Here is a 22,889-nt window from a genome sequence, read left to right as displayed (position 1 = left end):
GTCAGTTTGTAGGTTAGCTAATTCTACTACTAATAATTATTATTATACTATTGCAACTTATTTAATTATAATAGTAGCCATAAAAATATTAACAAAAAATATCTAAATAAAATATTAATAAAATATGCGTCGCATTAGCTGAAGATGTTTCCCCTTTAACACCGGGGAGCGACTTTCCTGTCATAGACATCAGATCTGACCAATAAACGTGCAGTCCAGCGCTCCGCCCTCCAATAGGATTATCCCGGGGGCGGGACTCGACTGTTTACAGCCTCATTCACTGCAAATCGATGTTGGGTTGTTGTTGACAAGATGGAGTTTTTACTAGGAAACCCGTACAGTACTCCGGTGGGACAGTGCATTGGTATGTGCTTTAAACACCAGACGATATTGTATTCGACGTTTAAGTGTAGTCTTTTGGTGGGGTGCATTGGTTTGGCGACCTTTCAGATTAGCAGTTGCTCGCTAGCTGCCCACCTAAGTCGCTATGCGCCTCGCTAGTCTGTTGCCTTTGCTCGCAGTTTAGCTAGCGCTAACTAGCTAACCTTCACTCTGTTATTCGCACAGACATTAATAACGTTCATTAAATGGGGTGAGCGCGTTAATTCTTTATCTGACACGGTTTCACTGTGTGTTTTAACCAGCTTGTGCTGGCAAGCTCAAACCAGCCCCGCGTAAAAGGAGCTGAGGGCTGGTCAGCTGTTAGCTAGCATAGCTAGCTCGCTGAATTAGCTGCTGGTCTGACTGCATTCAGTCACTTGGTCTGTGGTCTGTGCGCTAGATTAGTTCTCACACAGACAACCCAGCCTCTGTAGATGTAGCTAGCTAGATCGTCCTTGATTAGAACAAATGCTTCGACATTTAGCTAGTAAAGGAATAGGAAGTCTCAGTCGCAGTTGAAGCTTCAGTCTTAAGCTACAGATCAGCTGGCTGGCTAGCTGTGTCACCAAACGTAGCCTATGCAGCTCTAGGTTAGCCAGCTTTTAGCTGTTACATTGTTGTAATCTACACTAAAACATACACGTGTTGTATTGCAGTAAGTGAGTAAACAGCATGTTTCTCTTTTTGCTGTTTTGCTGTTTTGTGGACCCCCACGTCAAATTATACAGAGGTGTAAGAGGTGTTGCAAACGTTTCCCTGTTTGGGTAACATTTTGTTTTCGTTTCCAGAAAAGGCCACGGATGGCTCCTTACAGAGCGAAGACTGGACTTTAAATATGGAGATATGTGACATCATCAATGAGACAGAAGATGGGTGAGGGGAACTTTTTAAGAGGGTCTTCTTTGCATCTCTTCTTGAGCGAAACCATTGGTGCTTTGTTTTGCTGGACTCCTTTAGGTTATCTGCAGATGCTGAGATTACTTACATACCATCGGGTAAAAGGAGTCATTTATGGAGGGTGTGCACAAACCTTGTATCTCCAAAAATGGGAAATTTACAGGAGACTTTCAGCGGAAGTCTTCAGCGCATTTCTTTTGGTCCGTTCATCCTAAAATTGTGACACAATGTAAAGAACAACTGCCAGATTCAGATTATGGTAAAAAAGAGATGCAAGCTTTTTGCATGACAGTGACGATAAGCAAATCTTGGTTCACTCTCTTACAGCAAAGTGTTACCAAACCATTACAGTAGCTAAGATTCTATGAAATCGTTATCAGATCACTGATCCTGTAACTAAAATTGAATATGCTGGCCATTTATTTATGCTGTGATTCATCTGGCCCTGTAATACCAATATGCAGGTATTAATTCATATTTCATATGATTGGATTTGTGGGTCACTGCTATCAATTAATAAAACACAAATGCATTAGAATGCTCTTGATATGCTCCTAAGTCTGCATCTTGTTTGGTTTGTCTGACCACAGGCCTAAGGATGCCATAAGGGCTGTGAAAAAGAGACTTAATGGTAATAAGAATTACAGGGAAGTGATGCTGACTCTGACGGTAAGTGTGGCATATTTCTAATTAATAACTCGTTTTCCTGATCTCGCTGTTCTCTTACATAATCCACTTACTCTACTTTACCTCCTGCTTGCCAGGTTCTTGAGACATGTGTGAAGAACTGCGGTTATCGTTTCCATGCCCTCGTCACCACCCGGGACTTTATTGACGGTGTACTGGTGAAGGTCATTTCACCTAAAAACAACCCCCCTGCTATAGTGCAAGATAAAGTGCTCGCCCTTATACAGGTACCGTGAATAATAAGACTGGTTGCTTCATGGTGCTTTGGGATTTGAAGCTTGGTAACAGTAATGTCTGGAGGGAGAAAGGTCAGGATAGCCTGTGTACTTAGTCATGAGAGGCCTTGTAGTCAAGGGGATCTGGCAGATGCTGTGGCCCAGGAGTTGTGCTAATAACCACCAAGTGTGATCTGGTTACCTTGAGCAGCTCAGGTGTCCGAGGGCAGCTTGAATGTGTCCCTGTTAGCCTACCTGCTGTTTATAGAACTGCAGCCTGTAGTGAAAGCCACCTAAGATTCTCGCTCAATATAACGCTATAAATAGTTTTAAGGAGGTGACAATAAAGACAGTCTGGCCCATTATTGTTTGCTATTTTTACCAAAGAGAATTACTCATGCAGTTAAAATATCACAGCTGCCCTGGAATGGGGGACTGTAAATGCTGAATCTGTCATTATGAAGAGCTTCTGCATTGTCTGCTAAGAGTGTTAATAAAGGGAAAATTAAGGAGTTTTCCTGTTTCTCATAGGTTTTGAGGTGATTGCTTACATTGTTTAAGGCCCTATGGAATCTTTACTTGTTCCTCCTTTTTTTTAATTATTTTATATTATTTTATATATTTTATATATTTTATATTTACTTTACATTTTTATCCAGAGCAATGATAATGTCTCTGCTCCAACACACCTGCTAAATCTAGAAATTAACAGGTGAGATGAAGCAGGTGTGCACAAGCAGAAGAAGCACAAAACTGTGCTGCAATCCATCCCCCCATGGTTGGAGTTCCCCACCCCTGGTCTATTTATTTGTAATTTGCATTTACAGCTACTAAATCAATTTGAAAAAATGCAAAACAGCTTTTTGCATTTTCTTCATTTCATAATAGCAGGAAGGGAGCAGTGTTTTAGTTTAATGCAGCCTGGTCAGAACGTATTTGTGCAGTGACTGCCATAAAGGCCCATGCCCAACAGTGCCTCCATCATGTTTAACAGATGATGTGGTATGCTTCAAATCATGACCCCTTCCTTTCCTTCTCCATATCCATGAAAATGTTTCTTTTATCTGTCTAAACAAGCGTGGTCAGGCCTTTTTTTCTGTCAGTCTAATCTGATGTTTTTGAGTGTGACCAGTAGTATTTACGTTCATGAAGATGTCTACTGATTGTAGACTTTGACAGTAAGTAGGTATGTATTGGTATAGTTTAGTAGCACTCTAGTTTTCTCTGTTCGTTTCTGATGGGAATCCTAGTCTTATGTCAGTGCGTCTTGTTTCACATGTTGTGGTGAAGTGGTGGTGTTCCTTTGATTTTACCCATTTTCTCCCCAATTTGGATCTCCAATTACCCAACCCATACATATTCTATCCCTATCACATGCAATGCTCCCAACATTGGAAGGGTAAAGACACATGCACAGCCAGCCCCTCCTCCTGGAGAGAGCAAGGCCAGTTGTGGTCTCTCTGGGCCCCGGCTGCTAATGGCTAGCAGCACGCCCGGGACCCTTTGGTCCTAGTGACAGCGCATTATTCCACTGGACATGTTCAATGTTTACCTTGCACCTTGAACTTTTAGTGTTCTCCTGAGTGGCTGTTCCTACACTCCTTTTGTCATTTTATGAGAAAAACCTGCCATAGAGGTGCAATTGGTTGATTTGCAGATATGGATGGTATTTAATCTGTTTTGCACAGAATATATACCTCACCAACAGTTGAAAGGGACCCCAACAGGATTACTTATAACCACAAATCTTATATGAGTGATGGTCTATTCCACTGATGAAGGGTGACAACACAGATATTGTGTAGAAAACTGTTTAATTATAGTCTGTAATGATTTCCTTGAAGGTTTGTTCAATAAAGTGGCCAGTGAGTGTGTAACAGTCGTGAGCCTGAGTTTAAATGAGTTCTGGTTAATTTTAGCAGTTAATCACTCTCTCTCTATCTCTCTCTCGTTTTTCTCAGGCTTGGGCCGATGCTTTCAGGAGTAGTCCAGATTTGACGGGCGTGGTCCACGTCTATGAGGAAATGAAAAGAAAGGGCATAGAGTTCCCAAGGTCAGACATGGAGACCTTATCACCTATCCACACCCCACAGCGGGTAAGGCTTCCTAGTGTTCAGCATTAATTGCTAAGCTTATTTGGCACATGCTCTTTGCTGGAGATATGATTTTGTGAAGTTCTATTTACAGTGTACGCAAGTTCTGTGAAAATAGTGTGGACTCATGTTGTTCTGCTATGCTCAGTTGCAGAGTGCTCCAGAGGGGGATCATAAGTACAATGCTCCAGTTCAGCCTAAACCCCAGCCCCAGCCCCAGCCCCAGCCTGGCTCCGTCCCTGCCTACTCTGCTCCCCTGGCTCACACTTCCCCACAGATCCCGAATCTGCACATTTCTGGACCAATTAACCCCACCCCAGAACAGGTAGCCTGATTTCCCTCTTGTGTCGGCCATCTGCCTCCCATCTGAAATTGAATGAATTTGTGCATTCGTCTATGGTTGTGAGTGAAACTGACCAATCTCAGGACCTCAGAAACTCGTCTCCTGCCTCCTGTCCTTTATTCAAACATTCCACTAATGATGTGAGGACTAGCTAAGCTAAAACCCATTTCAAGCACCAAAACAATTAGTCTAGTTGGGTATGTTTTCACAAGAAATTCTAAAATCTGTCTCTTTTAGGTCAGAGTAGCTCAAATGTATGGTCATTTAAGAAAATGGATTGATTGGATAAAGATATTCTGTGAAATAATGAACATTTAAACGTTCCAAAAACAGTTGAATCACCAATCAAAAGCATTAATGCCTTTTTACAGCCATATATGCATAGAAAACAGCAAACTATCACCTGCTATCTACATTGAGGTTGTGTATCAGATTTGCAGGCTGCGCAGTGAGCTGGACATTGTGCGTGGGAACACTAAGGTGATGTCCGAGATGTTAACAGAAATGGTGCCCGGCCAGGAGGACCCATCTGACCATGAGCTTCTGCAGGTCAGTGACTCAGCTTTTTCTTGTTCTTGTGTATTCTGTGGAAGGCATACATCTGCGTGTTAAATCCTTATCCCCCACAAAGGACATCTTTTACCACTATTTAATGCTTGGTCTGAGAATGTGAGAAAGTCGCACTATAAGAAATATTATCACTTTTATTCTGCACAGCATTCATGTTCTCTTTGTGTATTGGTTAGGAGCTGAACAGGACCTGCAGGGCTATGCAGCAGAGGATAGTGGAGCTCATCTCCCGTGTGTCCAATGAAGAGGTCACAGAGGAGCTGCTCCACGTCAACGACGACCTCAACAACATCTTTTTGCGATATGAAAGGCATGTCTTCCTCCCTGCTAAACACAGCTAAGCTGAGTGCACACTACACGACTCATGAATCTGAACAAAATCTGGAAGCATCACACATACAAAGTCAGTTTCTAATAGAACTAGATACGTTTGGCTACGAATAAGCATTCAGAAATTGAAATCTTGCTTTTATCACATGACACACCCGAAGCAGAAACTAGACCACACTTGTTTGGGATTTTCTGCACACACATTGAGCGCAGACAAAACACAAATGCTGCATAAATATGGTGTTGGAAACTGCATAACGTCCTGTTCTGCTGCAAGATCTGGAGGAGTATGAACTGGCAGCTGGTCTGTAATTGTGAAGTGAGTGCTTTGAATTGCGAGCTACATACAGTCATAAGCATATAACACTTTAAAGGCACTCATTCATTTGCTAGTTCAACAAGCAGCCCCTCTATCTCCTCAACCTGCTGCCCATACAGAGTGCATACATGTCCCTTCTGTTTTCCTCTCTGCTAGATCTCTCATTGACTGTCGCCTGAATCCTTTGTCATCTTCGTCTTCAATTATAGAACTAATTACCATTTTTTGTCATAAACATCCAGCATGTTTGAAAATATTGCAAGGTGTCAGATCATTTGATTGGAAGAATAAAAGTTGGTGCACATCCACACTGTTGGACACTTCTGATTGCGCTCAAAACCTGACAGTTCACTTCAGAGAATCAAAATTGAGCTTTTATTGTGTTAAAGTTTGTTTGCATTATTAACAAATTCCTTTCTGCACAGATACGAGAGGTTCCGCTCTGGCCGAACTGCTCAAGGTGTCAATAACGGGGTAAGTTGTGTGTTCTTGTCATTTTTATCTTTTGTAAGATGATGATGATGATGATGATTGTATTCGTTAACCTGACAGAAATCAAATGTATACAATTTTCTGCTTACCCCTAATGCAGTGGATTGGATTAGACATCTTCAGTGTCACTTTATATTTGCACTAGACCTATGAGGTTAATGTAGGTAAAAATGGACATATAAATGAAAATTCATATTATATTTCTATTTTGTATATTTTTGTTGTCAACAGTGTATCATATGATATCAGAAACTATAAGTATTAGTATAAATTTTACATAGATTTGACACACAGAGACAAAATGCAACAGTAGTGTCATATTTTAAAAACTGCTGTCTAAATACCGTCACAGTTTATTACAGTGATCTTCATTTATTAAAAAAAAAGGGCAATTATTCTCAGAAAAGGCATACTGATACATTTACTCACATAACATGTCATATAAAATGTTGTCATGTTGCCCACCCCTATTAACAACCTATATGGTTTGAGGCAAGGGTTGACACTGGTGGCTATAAGCTTTCATTGCTTATGAGCTACATTAGCCTCGTAGCTTCAGTGCAAAACTAAAGAATCAAACTCCACCAAACATGTTATTGCTGATCAGCTGTGTTTAGTTTAAAGGGTAAAACTGTGTGAGGGTTTATTATTATTTATTTATTTATTTATTTATTTTATCAAAAATGTTGGTACCTTCCATGTATCTGTAAGATAAAGAAATCATGCCAAAGCCGATGCTCTGGGACATGCTGCTTATTTTTCTGTTTCCCCTCATTGCTTGCTTGTCGCTCTTTGTATCTTTTGTACGTTTTGTGTGGATCACACGTTCATGTTCCGCAGATGAGTTGTGAAAGCATGCTGACATTATTTATGGTGTCTTTCTGTTCTGTGTGTTTTTGTTTTCCTTTTTTTCTTGTTTTTTTTTTACTCCGTATTGCTAGCTGAGGGAGGCAAGTATAAAAGTCATCTAATGTTCAGTATGTGCTTTAGTTTTTTTAACGTTAGCCGATCGTCAAAGTAATGCTGGTGCACTGGCTGGTTTATTCGCACAATCTGTGTCCCCCCATGTTGCATTTGGCATGTGCTGTATGTGAATCCTCTGTACGCCCATGTTAGAAGAACCTCCCCCTGCCTTCCCCATCCAGTTTTGAGGCCGCTGCTCACCACCCGCCACCCGCCACTGCTTTTTCCCATCCCAACCTGCCTGAGACTGAAAGGGATAATGTTAGGCTTCAGACTCTCAGTTGAAATCTTGCACTGAACAGTAAAAATGTTGGCTTATTTATTTGTGAATTGCTTAGGAGTAAATGTCAGACATAGAAAGAGAGAGTTCATTTGGAAGCTTTTTTTCTGTACATGATTATTAAGTCTTCATCTTCAAATGTTCTGTCTTGATCACATGTATCCCATCTTCACTTTTCTCACCAACTCCTGTTAGCCATGGTGATGGTAGAGACAGATGCTCACGAGGAGCCTTTTGTTTACACAGTGGATTGGTGAAACTAGTGAACTTGAATTTTTTTACTGCTTAAAAGTATTAAGCCAGGACCGACTACCCCTCAAGGTAGCAACTCCTAGTTAAAGAAATATGCCAGTAGTTTTCAACCTGATCTCTATCTGCTGCATCTGCAATACAATCACAGAGGACACTTTCAGCACATTTCTCTGTAATTAAAAGTAGGGATGCGCGCTAATATCCTAGAAATATCAATATTGGCAGGTTATTTGGTTATGAACACGTTATCGGCATCAGATAGCTGTTTAGATCTGAGCGATATTTAAAACTGAGATTTGCTGATGTGTTAGAAGAGCAGAATGTTTAGGTGATGCTGGACTGAACCCTAACCCTACAGAAATAGATACTCTTCCCTTCAGTGCTAATCCAGTCACCTGACAAATATTGGATACTAGCATCGGCCCACAGTTCATCCATTGGTGCGCTGCATTGGTGCATCTTAGAAAATAATAGAGAGCCTGTTGATGTTGGTGGAGGTTTTTTTTATTATTTTTTTTTTTAATATAGACTTGGTCTAGGCCTCTGAGGTGATGATAACCACTAAGTTTTTTGTATGACCAAGAAACCGAACCAGGTCTGTAGATAAACCAGTGTTATTTGATGGTATGATGCAGATGCTGCATGCAGAGATTAGCTTGAAGCAGTGGAGTATTCCTTTAAAATGTAGACAGTAGCACATGCAGATGGGTGGTGGGTTTGTAGTATTTTGATTAATAGGAGAAGTTAAAACACCATGCCAGTAGCTTCTTGTTGTTGTTGCTCTTTTATGCTGATGTTCAGGACCAGTGGCTTTCCTCTCAAACTCAGAACTTTCCAGTAACAGCAGTGGTCTCTGATCAGTGTGAAAAAGCAACGCATTCCATCCGCTGGTGCCATAGGCCTTGTGGTTTGATGCAGTTGCTTGTTTGTGTGAAATGGTCGTATATCCACAGGTCCTGAGTGAGGCTACCGAGGATAACCTGATTGACCTGGGGCCGGGGTCTCCGGCGGTGGTCAGCCCTAGAGTCAACGCCACCCCTCCGTCCAGCCTGCCTGCCTCTGTAGCTCCTGCCCGATCAGCTTCTCCTGCAACACTGTCCTCTAGACTGGCAGGCCTGGGTGAGTCCTGTGTGTCTGTTCTGACACATGAACCTATTTGCCTGATGCCAGGCTATCTAAAGGGTAAAAAGCCCCCCAGCATTGAGCTGTGGAACAGTGCTGTCTGGAATGATGGTGCTCCATCCAGTACTTTAATGATGAAAGGTGAGATTGTGAACATCCAGCATTCTGTCCTCACTAGTTCTCTTGTTGCTGAATGCATCATATTCGCATAGCAGTGCTCCAGAAACCTAGTAGAAATGTATTTTTATTATTATAAATACACTTGATTTTGGAAGAGATGAGGAATGGGCAGGTGCCCCAATACTTTTGTCCATATAGTGTTTTGGCAAACATGCATATGGGGCATGGGGCACTTCTGTTCCTTTAAGGAATGGTTCACTTAAAAATTTACATGATTTTACTACCCCAAGCATAGTCAATCAACTTAGATACATTGATGTATAAATAGTAAGAGCATAAAAGCAACGAGAATAAACCTTTTATTTTATTTGGTTATAATGATTAATAGTGAATTATTTAGAAGAACATATGATATATAAAGTGTGCATGTAATCCACATAGCCTTCCACACAATCATACATACAGTCATGCATGCACACACTACTCATTCTCAGATCTTACACATCATGTTATAAAAATCCCAGTAAGTCTAATAAACAGTGTTCTAGTCTTTGACCGCCTATATAAATTCTGGTTATTTGTGTTTTTAGATGTGGGTGCTGACAGTGTTAGTGGTACCCTGAGTTCACTGAGCAGCTGTCAGCCGCAGGACGACTTCGACATGTTTGCCCAGACCAGAACCGGTGCTGTGTCTGACCAGCGGAAGAAGTAGGAGAAACTTATACTATACTAATAACTGTATTTTAAAAAGCTTTTGTGCACAGTGTGAAAACAGTGTGTTTTTCTTTATATTGTTATTTAAACCCTACATTTTAGGCCAGTACTAAATTAATGTGACAGTTTATTCCACTGCATCGATTTCATAGTGTTAGATTGTCTAATAATAATTATTAGAAGTATAGAAGAAGAACTGTGATTTCTGCTACACAGTTTGGACTCATGGATCATGGTTCGGTCTGAGCAACAAAAACCCCAAATGCATAAGACTAGGTTTCTTTAGTTTATTTTAAACAGACATTGGTTCCAGTTACAGCTCCACTTAGTGCTGTATCATGCCCTCCTGAGGTAGCTGCACGGCCTGTAGTGTATTAAGCTGTAAAATAACAGACATGCTTTGCTAATTGGTCGTATTTATATGCATGGCTGATAAAAAATAAAAAACTACAATAGACTACACGTCACACCTGGCATGAAAGTATAAAATAAATAGAAAAAAAATAACTTTCATTAGGAGGAGGGTAAATATATAGGATAACCCCTCTTGCTAATTTGAATGAAGGAGCCAAGGTCTTGTAGCTCCTGTGTGTCCTAGCCGTAGTCACCGTAGACTCCACTCAGCCTGAGCTAAGCTTAGCACTGCATGCTGCTAATTTGCTAATGGCGTACAGCTTAAGGTTTCCTAGGTGGAACTCACGCTTGAGAAGGTTGGTTCCGTATTATGTTCTTCAATCTTCACACGTAGGCTACCATGTAGTCAGTACTACTGCACTGCACCAAACTGTACCTTTTCGAATTCATGAACTGTTCGACCGCTAATAATAAAAATAATAAGAAGAATTTTGGTGAATGTGTGTGATATGTGGTGAAAATCAAGCTTTCATGACCGTAAGTCTGAGGAACTGTGATCATATAGAAATGTAAATGTGCATGGTATATACGCAACCACATGGTAGCTAATAAAAATCATTCCTAGAATATAAGCTATAGAAATATAAGAAACGTTGCAAATCTTTCAGAACAGCTCATTGTCTTTTCTTTGTCTAAATAATTTCTAGCGCACCATTCGAAGACACACAGGCAGCAAGTGGAGCAGCTCCTACTCTTGACGTTAGACAACACAACACTGCAGGGGTGAGTATGAGTCCTCAGTCTGGATGGCTGTGTGTGTGAGTGTGTGTGTGGGTGGGTGGTGGTGTTTTGTCTTTTCCCTTTATTGTCTCTGCATGGAGTCGAACACAGAGAACCAGGGTTGGTGTGAAACACATCTAGTCAAGAACTGTAAAAGGGGATGTACGGGATCGCGTTCATGGGTTATTATTTATTTTTTACAATTTAGAATCATTTTGAGTTGTGTTTGAGATGTGTTGACATGTCAAGAGTTTGGTTCTTGGAACGTCTGTCTGATTTGAGCCCATTTTGAGTGTTTTGCCTTTTATTTCCTCCTCATTTTCTCCGTTCTCTCCTGAATGTGGACGAACTCTGAATTGTACCTTGAAACCATGTTTACCTTTAGCTACATGCTCCTTTGTTTTCCTATGTGTGCATGTGTTTGAGAGTGTATTTCTATCATTTTTACAGTATTTGGAGAAGAGGATTTACATTTTCTGTTAAAGTTATATTATTTTGTATTTTGTTTTTTATGCTTTCTGGATTTTTGTTGTTTTTTTGTGGTTTGTTTTGTTTTTGTTTTTTGTTCAATTCTGTCCCTTGGTTTGTCCATGACTTCGGTCCAAAGGACGCTCATGTCCAGTCCTCTGTCATGGATGACATTGAGGAATGGCTCTGTACTGATGTGGTGAGACCGGTTTTTGTTTTTTATTCCATCTCTTTTTTTTTTTTGTTGCTGTTTTTGGATGCTGCATAGCAAGCTTCCCTTGAAAAAGAAATATGCTTGGCTTACGCCTACAGCATATTTCTTTTCTTTTTTTTTTTTTGTATTTATTTGCTTCTCATTGCTTAACCAACCAACCTTGCTATCTAGCACCTTCTTTTAGGTGGCTTGTGGCCCATTAATGGCTTTCATTGTTTCATTGGATGGTGAATTTCTGTATGGCTTTTCTGGGATGTTCTTTCTAACTTTCTAATTCACCTTAGCGAAATGTTTAACTTGGCCAAAAGCCAAGTGAACAAATGCCGGCTGCTTTTAGCGTAAATTAGTAAATTATATCTTATTTCTCTTACTAATGTCTTTCCTTTAGTCTTTGCATCCAGAGTGAGCTGTACTAGAGGGTTGTATTAACTGGCAATGGGAGATCTGTTTGACGTTTCTTCTAGAAATTCTTAATCAGGTTTTTAATCTGTTTGGAGTTTGGAGTGTTCTACTGTCAAAGAGGCTGCTTTCCTCAAATTTCTCCGCCATGCCGTCTGACTTGATTTTTCCTTGCTTTTCAACAGAAAGGTGATGAAGCAGAAGAAGGTGTGACGAGTGAAGGTATAGTACATTTCAGTACAAATTTTTTACGTCCATTATAGGAGAACATTGGGAAGCCCTTGTATGCCAATAGTTGGTCATTAACTAGGCATTAGGCCTAATGCTTTGTTAACTACGGTTGGGCGGTATCCCGTTTTTTCATATCGTTATACCGTCTCGAAATAATACCACGGTACGCAGTACATCAGAGGAAAGGGAGTGGAGCTTCCATACAGTCTAATGCTAAACCTCACAGGGTGCAGGTTAAAATCAGCCCCTCAAGAAATGTTAGGTTCAGTTAAATTACAAACTTTAAACTTCTCTGAATCAGGAGAGAGCAGCTGGTTAGCATTAGCTTAGTCAGGTGAATAACAGTCTGCTCACCACAGAACAAATTCAAGTCTGTCTGACAGAAAACACACTTCAATTAATTGGGCGAGTGGTGACTGATGATTGACTGGATTTTTCTCCAAAGTGTGACCTCACCAATCTTTAAGCACCCACAGCGCCCCCACCCGGTGGCCCAGGGAAATGTGCTTATTTGGCGGTGTACTAGATGGACACAACAGAAATTTGACATTATTATTGTTGTTATACCGCCCAAGCCTATAACTAACTGAATTTTATGGAGAGGACACAGGACATGTTTTCTTTTTTTCAGGTGTCACTGCACAGTAGACTAGTGCACCACCACTCCACAGAGTCCGATCTCTTGGGGTGCCCTAAAATAATACACTAATCTTGCATAAAATGTTTCAGCTTTCTGCCTACATCTTCTACTTACCTCACTATTCCCAGTAGAACAAACTCTACCAGTAGATTACTGGTGCCCAAACTTTTGCATGTCCCTGTAGATGCAATTTGTAGGTTAATGATTACTGACTGTATCCCATCTGTTACTGCACATCTGATCAGGCCCAGTGTAGGGACCACAATAGGATCCCCACTGAACATGAGATTTGTGCTAGATTGTGCTACAGTAAATAACTGTAAACCCAAAAAGTGCTTAGGAGGTTAATGTGGAAGGTGTCTCTGATGTATCTGGATGTATATAGAACCACAGTCTGCCTTCGACTGACTCCTCACAACTCGTCTCTTTCTCCTTCAGAATTTGACAAGTTTTTGGAGGAGCGGGCTAAAGCTGCAGAGATGGTCCCAGCTCTTCCATCGCCCCCTAGTGGAGACCCTGCCACCACTGCAGGCTCGGCCGTAAGCGCTGGGAAAAAAGCTGAGCGGCCTGAGGACGCGCTGTTTGCTATGTAGGAGGGGTCTTTTACACCCCTCAGCAATGTCTCAGCTGTGCTCGGCCTCCTCCATGTGTGTGGTAAGTGGGCAGTCGTGCAGACCCAGCGGCCCCCCCCTGTCTCTCTCTGTCTCTCCTCTGCTTCCTGCATTACTACACAGTCGACCCTACGGAGGCTGCCTACTATGCAGTTTGTATCCCCGGACGTAACCTGGCTGATTTTGTGAAGGGATCCTGAAGACGCACATTTTCATAACGGACATTTTCATACACTACAAGGTTTTCATGTCTTTGACTTCAACCCCCCGTCCCACAAAAGCGCTTTACAGAAGCAGGAAGGGTCATGGTCACATTTTAGCAACATATTGAAGCACGTGGCAGGAGCTGGCAAACCTTTAACTGACCACCATTATGATTCTCTGTTATGCATGCAGCAACAGCAGTTCCTGTTTTGCCAGATTCTACCCATTTTCCAGGTTTTTGGATTCTTTGAAAGAATTTAAGGAGGCGGTTGTTTTCCCCATGAATTGTCTTCACCCATAGAGTCTTTAAATGGAAGTATAGAACAACCTTTTATGTTAATTAGCTCGCCGCTGCTAACGCAGCTCAGAGCCGTTTCCTGCTCTGAGCGACAGATGCTACTAATCTTTCACGACAAAATCGATTCCTTTGTACGATGAGTTGGTTCTGATTCATTTAAGCTGCGTGCATCTCGTGCATCCCTGTGTATCTGAAGGCTGTGGTACCACAGGAACTTTTGTGGTATTGAGAAGTTTCGTAGTTTTGCTGTAAAAGGGATTTATTTGTGTGTCTTTTTTTCAGCATCAGTGAGAATTCACATGATTTCATCCACTAAACAGAAAGTCAGCAGGTTTAGAAATAGTGCTTTATTTAAATGGTTCATTTGGCTTCCGCTACCTGAACACACTGTGCTGTGCTATTGGCTGTAGGAAAGCGGCAAAGCACAGAAAGACGGACGTTCCCCAGACTTAACTTGCAGGCGATTCTTCACTGCAGTTGTTGATGATGGAGTAGCGGATTGCTATCGCATAGCTGGTCATGTGTCCTCATTTTATTTATAAAAGCTGTTTGAGAAATCACAAAAGGGATTGAACGTTTAATATGTATATTTTAGTATAAATTGCACAGGCTTTTTTTTTTTGGGGGGGGGGGGGGGGGCTGAAATAAAACAAGAGCTTTGGTTCAAATGCAAATGGTAGCTGCCGTTGATTTTAAATGCTGCCTGTTCAGGAGAGCCGTAATTCCAAGTAAATAGAGTTCATTGCGAGCTGATGGTAACTGCAAGGCAGTTTAAATTGGATTTTTCCCGAACACACCTACTGTAGAAATGATGTCAAGCTCACTGTTGTCGCTCGGGAAGGAAATTGGTCTGCCTTAATGAACAGAAGTCCTTTAGTTAGAGAAGGCAAAAGGTGGCTGATGTTTCTTTCGTGTTCAGGACTCTCATGTTTGCACATCTTATGAACTTTGATCTGTGTGTTGAATGTGCTCCTCCTAATGTCATTTTAGTGCTTTGCTGGTGTGTGATTTTGCGTGTGTTGGGCACGCACGCTGTTCTAGTGGACCAAGTGAATAAACTTTAGTGATTTTGTTTTAATGACCAAGTCAATACTGTCTAAGTTATACCTGGAGTGTAGTATGAGTGAGTGTCCAGGATGGTAACTGGTGTTTGCAAAATTTCTTATATATATAAAAATCTATATATATTCTTTATCAAAGGACCGGAGTGTTCTTAATATAAGTTAATGATTACTTAATGAACCGTGTGACTGATTGGCACATAACTGGATTGTGTTCATAATCTGTAGTCCTGACAGACACGCACACACACACATGCAGTTCTAGTGCTTCTTTGATGGTTATGTTATTTAGGTAGTTCATTTTCATGTATTTATGTAAATGGTGGTCACTTAACCCCGTTGAACAAAGGGAAAAGTGGTCAAATCAGTGGAAACATTTTTGTCTAGTTTGAGAAGTTTGGACCCCTGTCTACTGATCCGCCCACTGATTTGAAGAGAATTCTATAGAAAGGGAGGAAACTGGCCTATCTGCTTCACCCACAAGTGAGTCTTTTGTATCAGCGCTTGCTAGATTGGGCCTTACAGAGTTGTACAGAGCTTGTTAGGGATGCACTCAAATAGGAATTGTGGGTCATTTTTTCTTGTATGTATTTGTTGATCTGGATACTTTAAACAGTACAGACACTACTTTTTTTTCTTTTCTTTTTTTTTTTTGAAAGCAGTAAAAGAAACGTGATTATTTTAATGGCGTATCCCAGCCTCAACTAAACTTTTTTTTAAATATAAATCTGATACTTGATTGTGGTTTTGTATAGATTCCACCAATGTTTTGTTTGCCCAATAATAATAATTTGAGAAATTTTCACTCTATACAATGTCACATTTCTTTTTTTTCTGACATCTGATGGCATGGCGGTACATAAAAAAAATCGTACTGTCAAGGTAACTTTACCCAGAGGGATGTTTTTGTTTTGTTGTTGTTTTTAAATGTATTTCTTTCGTTCTGTAATGTGTTTAACAACTAATCACAACACTACCACACCGTTCAACAAACAAATAGGTGCTTTAACTCAAGTTGACTGAACATCAGGGGTTACGGTAACTGGTTGCTAGATTAATGGTTAATAGAACAAGGCTGTACTGTTGAAGGTCAAGTTAACATAACGTTTTGATGCCACCAGTTTCCGAAGCTGAAGTTCAAGCTTCTGTAAGTTACTGAAGGCACTATTTCGGATTAGTTCAGTACTTAATAAGTACATATTACAAGAAGTTATTACTGCATAGTTACGTTATTACATTCATGAACACTTTCCAGTCTCTTGCATCCAGTTAAAGGATGCTAAAGACCTGGTTTGGGGTGACCTACTGTTTTTTTTTTTTCTGAACGTAGCAACACTAATTGAGCTTGTTAAATATGTGCAATGTCTGTCAGATGATTTTTGGGGGTTAATGAAAGACTCATGAGCTTCTGTTTTCCATTTTAATTAATTTAGGACTGTAACATGTGCTGTTTAATCCACATTTGAAGATGGTAGGAATGACTTAGAGTTTTCGTTTGTGTCACGTTGTCAGTATTGGGGCAGTAAAAATGAATGCGATTTTCAGTTTCTCAGTTGTTGAGTTTTGTGTGTGAGGTTTTGCTTTGTTTCGTTTTGCCTTGTAAGCTACTCTAGATGCTCCGTCACCTCATGCGTCTTTCGGTACGACTATCAATTTCAGTCTGAACACACGTTAGACTTTATTGGTGAAAACATCTCACAGGTTTGCCTGAAGTGATGACCTGTTGAGGTCAGTGGTACTCCCTTCCACCCAGCATGGGATCAGATTAGATGAATTTCTTCAGAAATGACCTAGAAATGTGCTTGGAGCATTTCCATGTATTTATAGAAACAGCACTTTTTTTCTTTGACTGGATATGTGTTTGGAGTTCAGCGTGTGTGTGTGTGTGCGTGTGTGTGCACTGTACGTGTGTGAACAAGTTTCCGTTACTCGATTGCTGCAGAAAACACCTTCATTTGTATGGAGAGAAAGAAGGACGAGCGAAGCTGTGGAGAGTGCACTGTGTATGTGTGTGAGCGAGTGTGTGGGGCATGGATAAGCTGTACTCTGTTGGCCACTGATCACTGCTGCTGTTGATGGTGGTTGTTCAGGTTGTACTGATGTGCTGGTCTGTGTGCTTACCTGTTGTTATACCTCAAGTTGCACTCTGTACTGTTTGATTCATGCATGTGTTTATCTCCAATAAAGCCAACCAAGCTGGTGACCTTTAATCAGATCAGCCTTTTCACTAATTCACTCACTAACTGAGCATGTGACTTGAAATGATTTTGCATATTCATGCTTGTTATGCTTATTATAAAACAGTGCTTTTATATTACTATTATATTATAGTATATATCCCATAGGAATGAATGAGGTGCAAGGGGTCATAATGCTACACATACACTAGTAACATCCGACCAGCCACTCAGGGTTTCACAGCAACCATGGCATACTATAACCACCATCTAGCAACTGCCAAGAAATACAATAGCAACTACCTGAATTACTATAGCACCCACCTAGCAACACTATAGCAACTACTTAACAACACCATAGTAACCACTTTTTTATAGCAGCAACCTAGCAAAAACAGTTTCACTCTAGTGACCACATAGCAACAGCCTAGCAACTGCCTGGAAGTGGGCACCACTTAAGCTGCGCAAATACACTATTAACACCAAACCAACCGAATGGGGTACCACAGCAACAATTTGGGATGCCAATATCCCAAGTTTCTATATCCATCACCTAGCAACCACTGAGCAACAAAGTAGCAGCCACCTGACATACCATAGCACATGCCTAGCAACCTTTTAGTAACACCATAGGAACCACCTAGCATTTACTAAACAACTCTAACACTTTTCTAATTTCCGCTTTTTTGTTTACAGTCTCCACACAGGATTTTAATAGTAACCACCTGGAATACCATAGCAACATTTAGTGACTATATAGCAAGTGTAAATAGAAACCACTTAAGCTGCACAAGCTCCTTTCTTGGGTCACAAAATAGAAATACACTAGTAACACCAAACCAGCCACTTGGGGTACCACAGCAACAACTTGGGATGCCATATCAATCACCTAGCAATCTTTTAGCAACACCATTGCAACCACCTAGCATCCGCTAAACAACTCGGAAGCAACTGCCTGGAATTGGGAACCACTTAAGCTTTGCAACTACCCTGCATTTCTTTCAGGAATTTCACCGTTTACAGTCTTTTACCCTCTTCGTTATATTAGCCGTGTAACGATGCACAAACATGACATTTTTCTGTCCAGTTTTGCAGAGCATGTGTCCACTGCAGCCTCAGCTTTCTGTTCTTGGCTGACCGAAGTGGAACCTCTGCTGTTGTGGTCCATCTACCTGAAGGTTGGACGTGATGTTCATTCAGAGATGCTTTTCCCTTATCAGAAATGCATTTCTGTCTGAGCAGGTGTACAGGTCTTCCTAATAAAGGGCTCCGCCAGTGCTTAGCCCCTATGTTTTTAGTCATGCTTCTGTTTATTACTGTGAATAAAAACATGCCATGATGAGTATGTGGTCTCATCAAACCCTCATGCCCATTTTTTGACTATCTGGAAACACTAGCTGTCTTTTAGACTGTGTGAACACTGCAGGGAGAATAGATCGATAACGATGATACACAATTTACATTTACTCTGTCAGATCAACTATATTAATGTTCTATATCACTAATTGGAACTTTTCCTTTCTCCTGGAGGAGAACCAAGGTCATGAGGTTGTAAGCTCTGTTTGTGGAAAGGATTTTGGCTGTGAATATTACTGTGAATATCACCAACAGCCTGGTGAACAAATCAGTCTGGGTTGTTGCATTATTCCGCCTGTCCACCGTGCCAACACGTCACTCCTGTGTATAAGGTTACCTCTCACATCCTTCTGTTTTCATCCACAGCTGTCACCTGAAGTCATTTAGAAAAAATGCAGTTTACCCCATTTACCTGTGAGGCTCTTTCAACTCCACGTCAAAAACGGATTACCCCGTATATAAACAGTGGCGCAGACAGATGCCCAGACTTGATGTTAAAAGTGCTTAGAATATCCTTAAAAAAAGAAGCCGGCGATGATAAGAAACATGCTATTACTGTGTCCTGAACAGCGGTGGCCTCCAGGTATTGAAATAATCCTCATTAGCACCTGGATCATTCAGACATATATGTAAATATCCACCTCTGAGTTATTCAGAGAGCACTGCATCCTTAATCTTCAGCAAAAAAACAGACCTCAAGGAAACGGTTGTTAATCAGAAACGGAATAATTGGATTTTTGCCTCTCTTCTACATAAACACTCATAATGTATTTAAAGAAAAAAATATTCCGCAAAGGAGTCATCATTGTCAGTTTTGGCACAATTATTTCTGGACAAAAATCCAATTATGAAACGCTGGGGAAAAAAAGGTAACGAAAGGGAGGAGGGGGGGAGAAAAAAACTGTTGACTAAATTGGCTGTTTATGTTTATGATATGGCTGCTATTACTGTTGCACATCACTGATTTCCCAATTTCCCCTCTCAATTCTGTTTACTTAGCCCTAAGCTCTTAATTCCACCAATGTCACATTGGTGCCTTATAATGCAACAAAGTTGTGGGTGGTGGGTGGGGGGTGGGAACACCTCAGAAAACCAAGTTTGCGGTTTTTGGTGTGAATAGATACATTACGAGTACTGAACCACCCTTGTTTACGTATTCAATCAAATGAAAAGGCCAAAATAGCATCAAATGAGCACTGAATTTGAACTCTACACTAAAGCTAACAGCTTAATGTGTTCTTTCTAAAAGGGCTGTAATACATTATTCTAAACTAATAATAATGAATAAAAAATAAATCAATAATTATGAATAATCTAAAAAAGAATGAATAATAGTGGAACTTAGTGGAAGATAGTGGAACTTGATGCTGTAGAGAACCATTTCTTCAAATAAACATTAAATTGTTTTCTTATCAAGTACTCTTCCCTCAAGGGTTCTTCAGTAAAGGTAAGAACCTTAGAGTTTTCTGTATGAGGGGAAAGCTGTGAATGGGTGTTTAAAGAACCTTTTAAAATGGTTCTATACAGAATTGAAAACAGGGTTCCTTCCCTCACAATAATAGTAAAATAAAAGGCTCTTCATACATGAAACATACATGAATGTTTTTTTTTGTCAAACACTCTTAAAGAGGGTCCTTTTAAGGGTTTCTCAGTAAAACCAATGGTTCTTTACCTGATTCGAGGGTTACGGGATGGAAACTCTTGTAGATGGTTCTTTAAAGGTCCTTAAAAATGATTCTACGTAGTACTAAAAAAGGGGTTCTCGAAATATTAGTTGAACCATTACGCAACGCCTATTGCATACACTCTTAAAAAATGCCTTCCTCAAGGGTTCTTCAGCAATTCAGTAATTATCCATAGACCTCAAATGGTTCTTTGCCCAGTTTAATGTTTTTTTGTGTATGATTGAGAAACTCTTTATTCTATAAAGTGCTGAAAAAAGGATTCTTCCATTCAAAATAATAGTTGGACCCCAATGCAAGACTTATTGTTACCATCAGACTCTCTTCCAAAACAACTTCCATTGGTTCTTCAGCAAGCTCACTGGTTCTACATAGAACTCAAAGAATCGTCTTGGTTCTTTGCCTGGTTAAATAGTTCTTCTGTATGATGGAGAAACTGAAGAACCTTTAAAAAAAAAACAAGGGTTTTATTTCTGGAACCGTGTTCAGCACTTACTGTCGCCATTAAGCACTCTTTCAAAGGGCTTCTTGGAAGGGTTATTCAGAAAAACCAGTGGTTTAATGGTTCCTCTGTATGAAATGGTTCTATAAAGTACTGAAAATTGGGTTTTTCTAATTAAATTAACAGTGAGATCCTTATGGAAAACTTACTATCACCACCAAATCCTCTTTAAAAGGGCTTCTTCAAGGGTTATTTAGTAAAGCCAATGTTTCTTTTTTTATACAGCTCCAATAACTGTTTGCCTGGTTTAATGGTTCTTCTGTATGATGTGAGATCCTTGTGGAATACTTACTGTCGCCGTTAAGCACTCTTTCAAAGGGGTTCTTCGAAGGGTTATTCAGAAAAAACAATGGTTTAATGGTTCTTCTGTATGATGGATAAACTGTTTTTGAGGGTTTGGTTAAAGAACCTTAAAAATGGTTCTATAAATGTAAAATTCACAGTGTGATCCTTATGGAACACCTACTGTTGCCACTAATTTCTCTTAAAAAGGTGTTCCTCAAAGGTTCTTCAGTAAAAGCAATGTTTTTTTGTACTTATAGAACTTAAAGAACCATTTGAATGCTTATGTGGTTTTCTGTAGGCTGGAGAAGCTGTTGTGTTTGGTTCTTTAAAGAGAATCTTCTCAAAATGGTTCCACTGTGAAGAGCCTGTATTTTAGTACAACGTGGAAACCAGTGCTAAGACTGTGCAGGAGAACCAGCTCTTTGAGTTGTAATGGTGCTGTGCAAGCCTTTACTAAAGAACCCTTGCAGAACCCCCTTTCTTTAAGGGTGAAGGGGACGTCGGGCTGGTGGCTCTGGTCTTTTGTGTTCTCTCCGGTGTTTAAGCGCGGGCCTTGGAGCACTTTATGCTAAGTTAATTTACCCAAATATATCCACACCACAGCCCACAACATCAACAGCTCTGTTAATAGAAACCTGCTGATCCATAACAGTTCTGGCGCTCGGCGTGCGCTTGGGGTAGTGGGTGGAAAGATGGGGAGTGGGGGGTCTGGGATGTGGGGGGTGCAGTGCAATATTAACGTTAATATCAATGATCGATCAGAGGATTTGCAAGCCGGCATAAGGCATTTAATTATAATTGCGTCGGGAGTGGTGTTGTAGTGGCAGCAGGATTTGAATAAGGTCACATCTCCGGCTAACCTTGCAAGTGTAATGCTATATTAAATGCCACTCATGTTAAGTGCGTGGAAAACCCTGGTGATGTAGTCACAGCGTAATATTAAAGGTTAAATTGAAAAATGTCCCCTCTGCAGCACAAACGCACGCCATGATTGATACACCTTAGAAGGAAAATAAATGTTAACAGGCTTCCATTTTAAACTCCCACCTTTATGAATGAGACACGTTCTAATGGAGGCTTGGGATCAAATTGAGAGTGACTCGATTTCAGACGAGCGGGAAAAGGTCAGTCAGAGAGATTAGCGGGACTCGGAGAAGGTTAGGCTGCGCCGGGCTGGCAGCATGTTAATCACCGTGTCACTGAAATATAGACTCCTGAAATACAAAGAATGACACAGTTTTAATCTTTCCCATGAACTGTATTGACACCTCCGCTGTAATGAGCTGGACAGGACGTGGTGGTGATCAGCTGCTTATTGAACAGTGGAAAGCTGCTCATTAGGCTCGTTTCTGCAGTTGATGTGTTGAGTGTTCATTTGCCTGTGTACAGTAGATTTCTACAGTGGTCAAATGAAAAAGCATAAATAAACAAAACTAATAAATGTAAATATATAAAGTATAATATAATCATGTTGAATATTAATTATTAAATTGCTCACAGCTGAGTTTTTATTCCATAAGATAATGCTAATAGCATACAGAAACCCAGAACCCTGTCAGACCTAATATCTCACACTCAAAAATCTAGTTTTCCTAAACTGCAGTTGGTTTGGACAAAGGTAGGTAAGTAAAGGTAGGTTCTAGGTCTAATATTTATCAGGTGTTTATCAGAACCTTTCTCTTATGCTGAGGTTCTTTAATATTTAAACTCTAAATGGGTTCTTTCGGGCTTCTTTCAGTATAATAGTGGAACATTTATTGTTGCTATGTAGGAAAAAAAGGTTCTTCAAATAAACAAAGTTACTTAGAGGTTCCATCAAACACTCTTACAAAGAGTTCTTTAGCCAAGG

General features: G+C 40.4%; 1 protein-coding gene across 3 annotated transcripts; it reads left to right on the top strand.

Moving 5' to 3' along the window:
- Positions 1-172: 172 nt before the first annotated feature.
- tom1l2b (target of myb1 like 2 membrane trafficking protein b) lies at positions 173-14,592 on the top strand. Of its 3 annotated transcripts, none has more exons than XM_072666792.1 (15): positions 173-364; positions 1,170-1,254; positions 1,869-1,947; positions 2,043-2,192; positions 4,142-4,276; positions 4,428-4,598; positions 5,049-5,165; positions 5,363-5,496; positions 6,261-6,309; positions 8,776-8,941; positions 9,655-9,772; positions 10,840-10,915; positions 11,520-11,579; positions 12,179-12,215; positions 13,303-14,592. In XM_072666792.1, the coding sequence occupies exons 1-15, from the start codon at positions 313-315 to the stop codon at positions 13,455-13,457; spliced, it is 1,584 nt and encodes a 527-aa protein (XP_072522893.1). In that variant the 5' UTR covers positions 173-312; the 3' UTR covers positions 13,458-14,592. The 3 variants fall into 3 exon arrangements, with proteins under 3 accessions (XP_072522893.1, XP_072522892.1, XP_072522894.1); XM_072666791.1 differs by having other exon boundaries at positions 4,422-4,598; XM_072666793.1 differs by lacking the exon at positions 11,520-11,579 and having other exon boundaries at positions 4,422-4,598.
- The last annotated feature ends 8,297 nt before the right edge of the window (positions 14,593-22,889 follow it).

Source organism: Salminus brasiliensis, chromosome 22 (assembly GCF_030463535.1).
Source record: "Salminus brasiliensis chromosome 22, fSalBra1.hap2, whole genome shotgun sequence".
NCBI lineage: Eukaryota > Metazoa > Chordata > Actinopteri > Characiformes > Bryconidae > Salminus > Salminus brasiliensis.
Note: the sequence above shows the minus strand (reverse complement) of the source record. Positions and strands in the feature narration are given on the sequence as shown.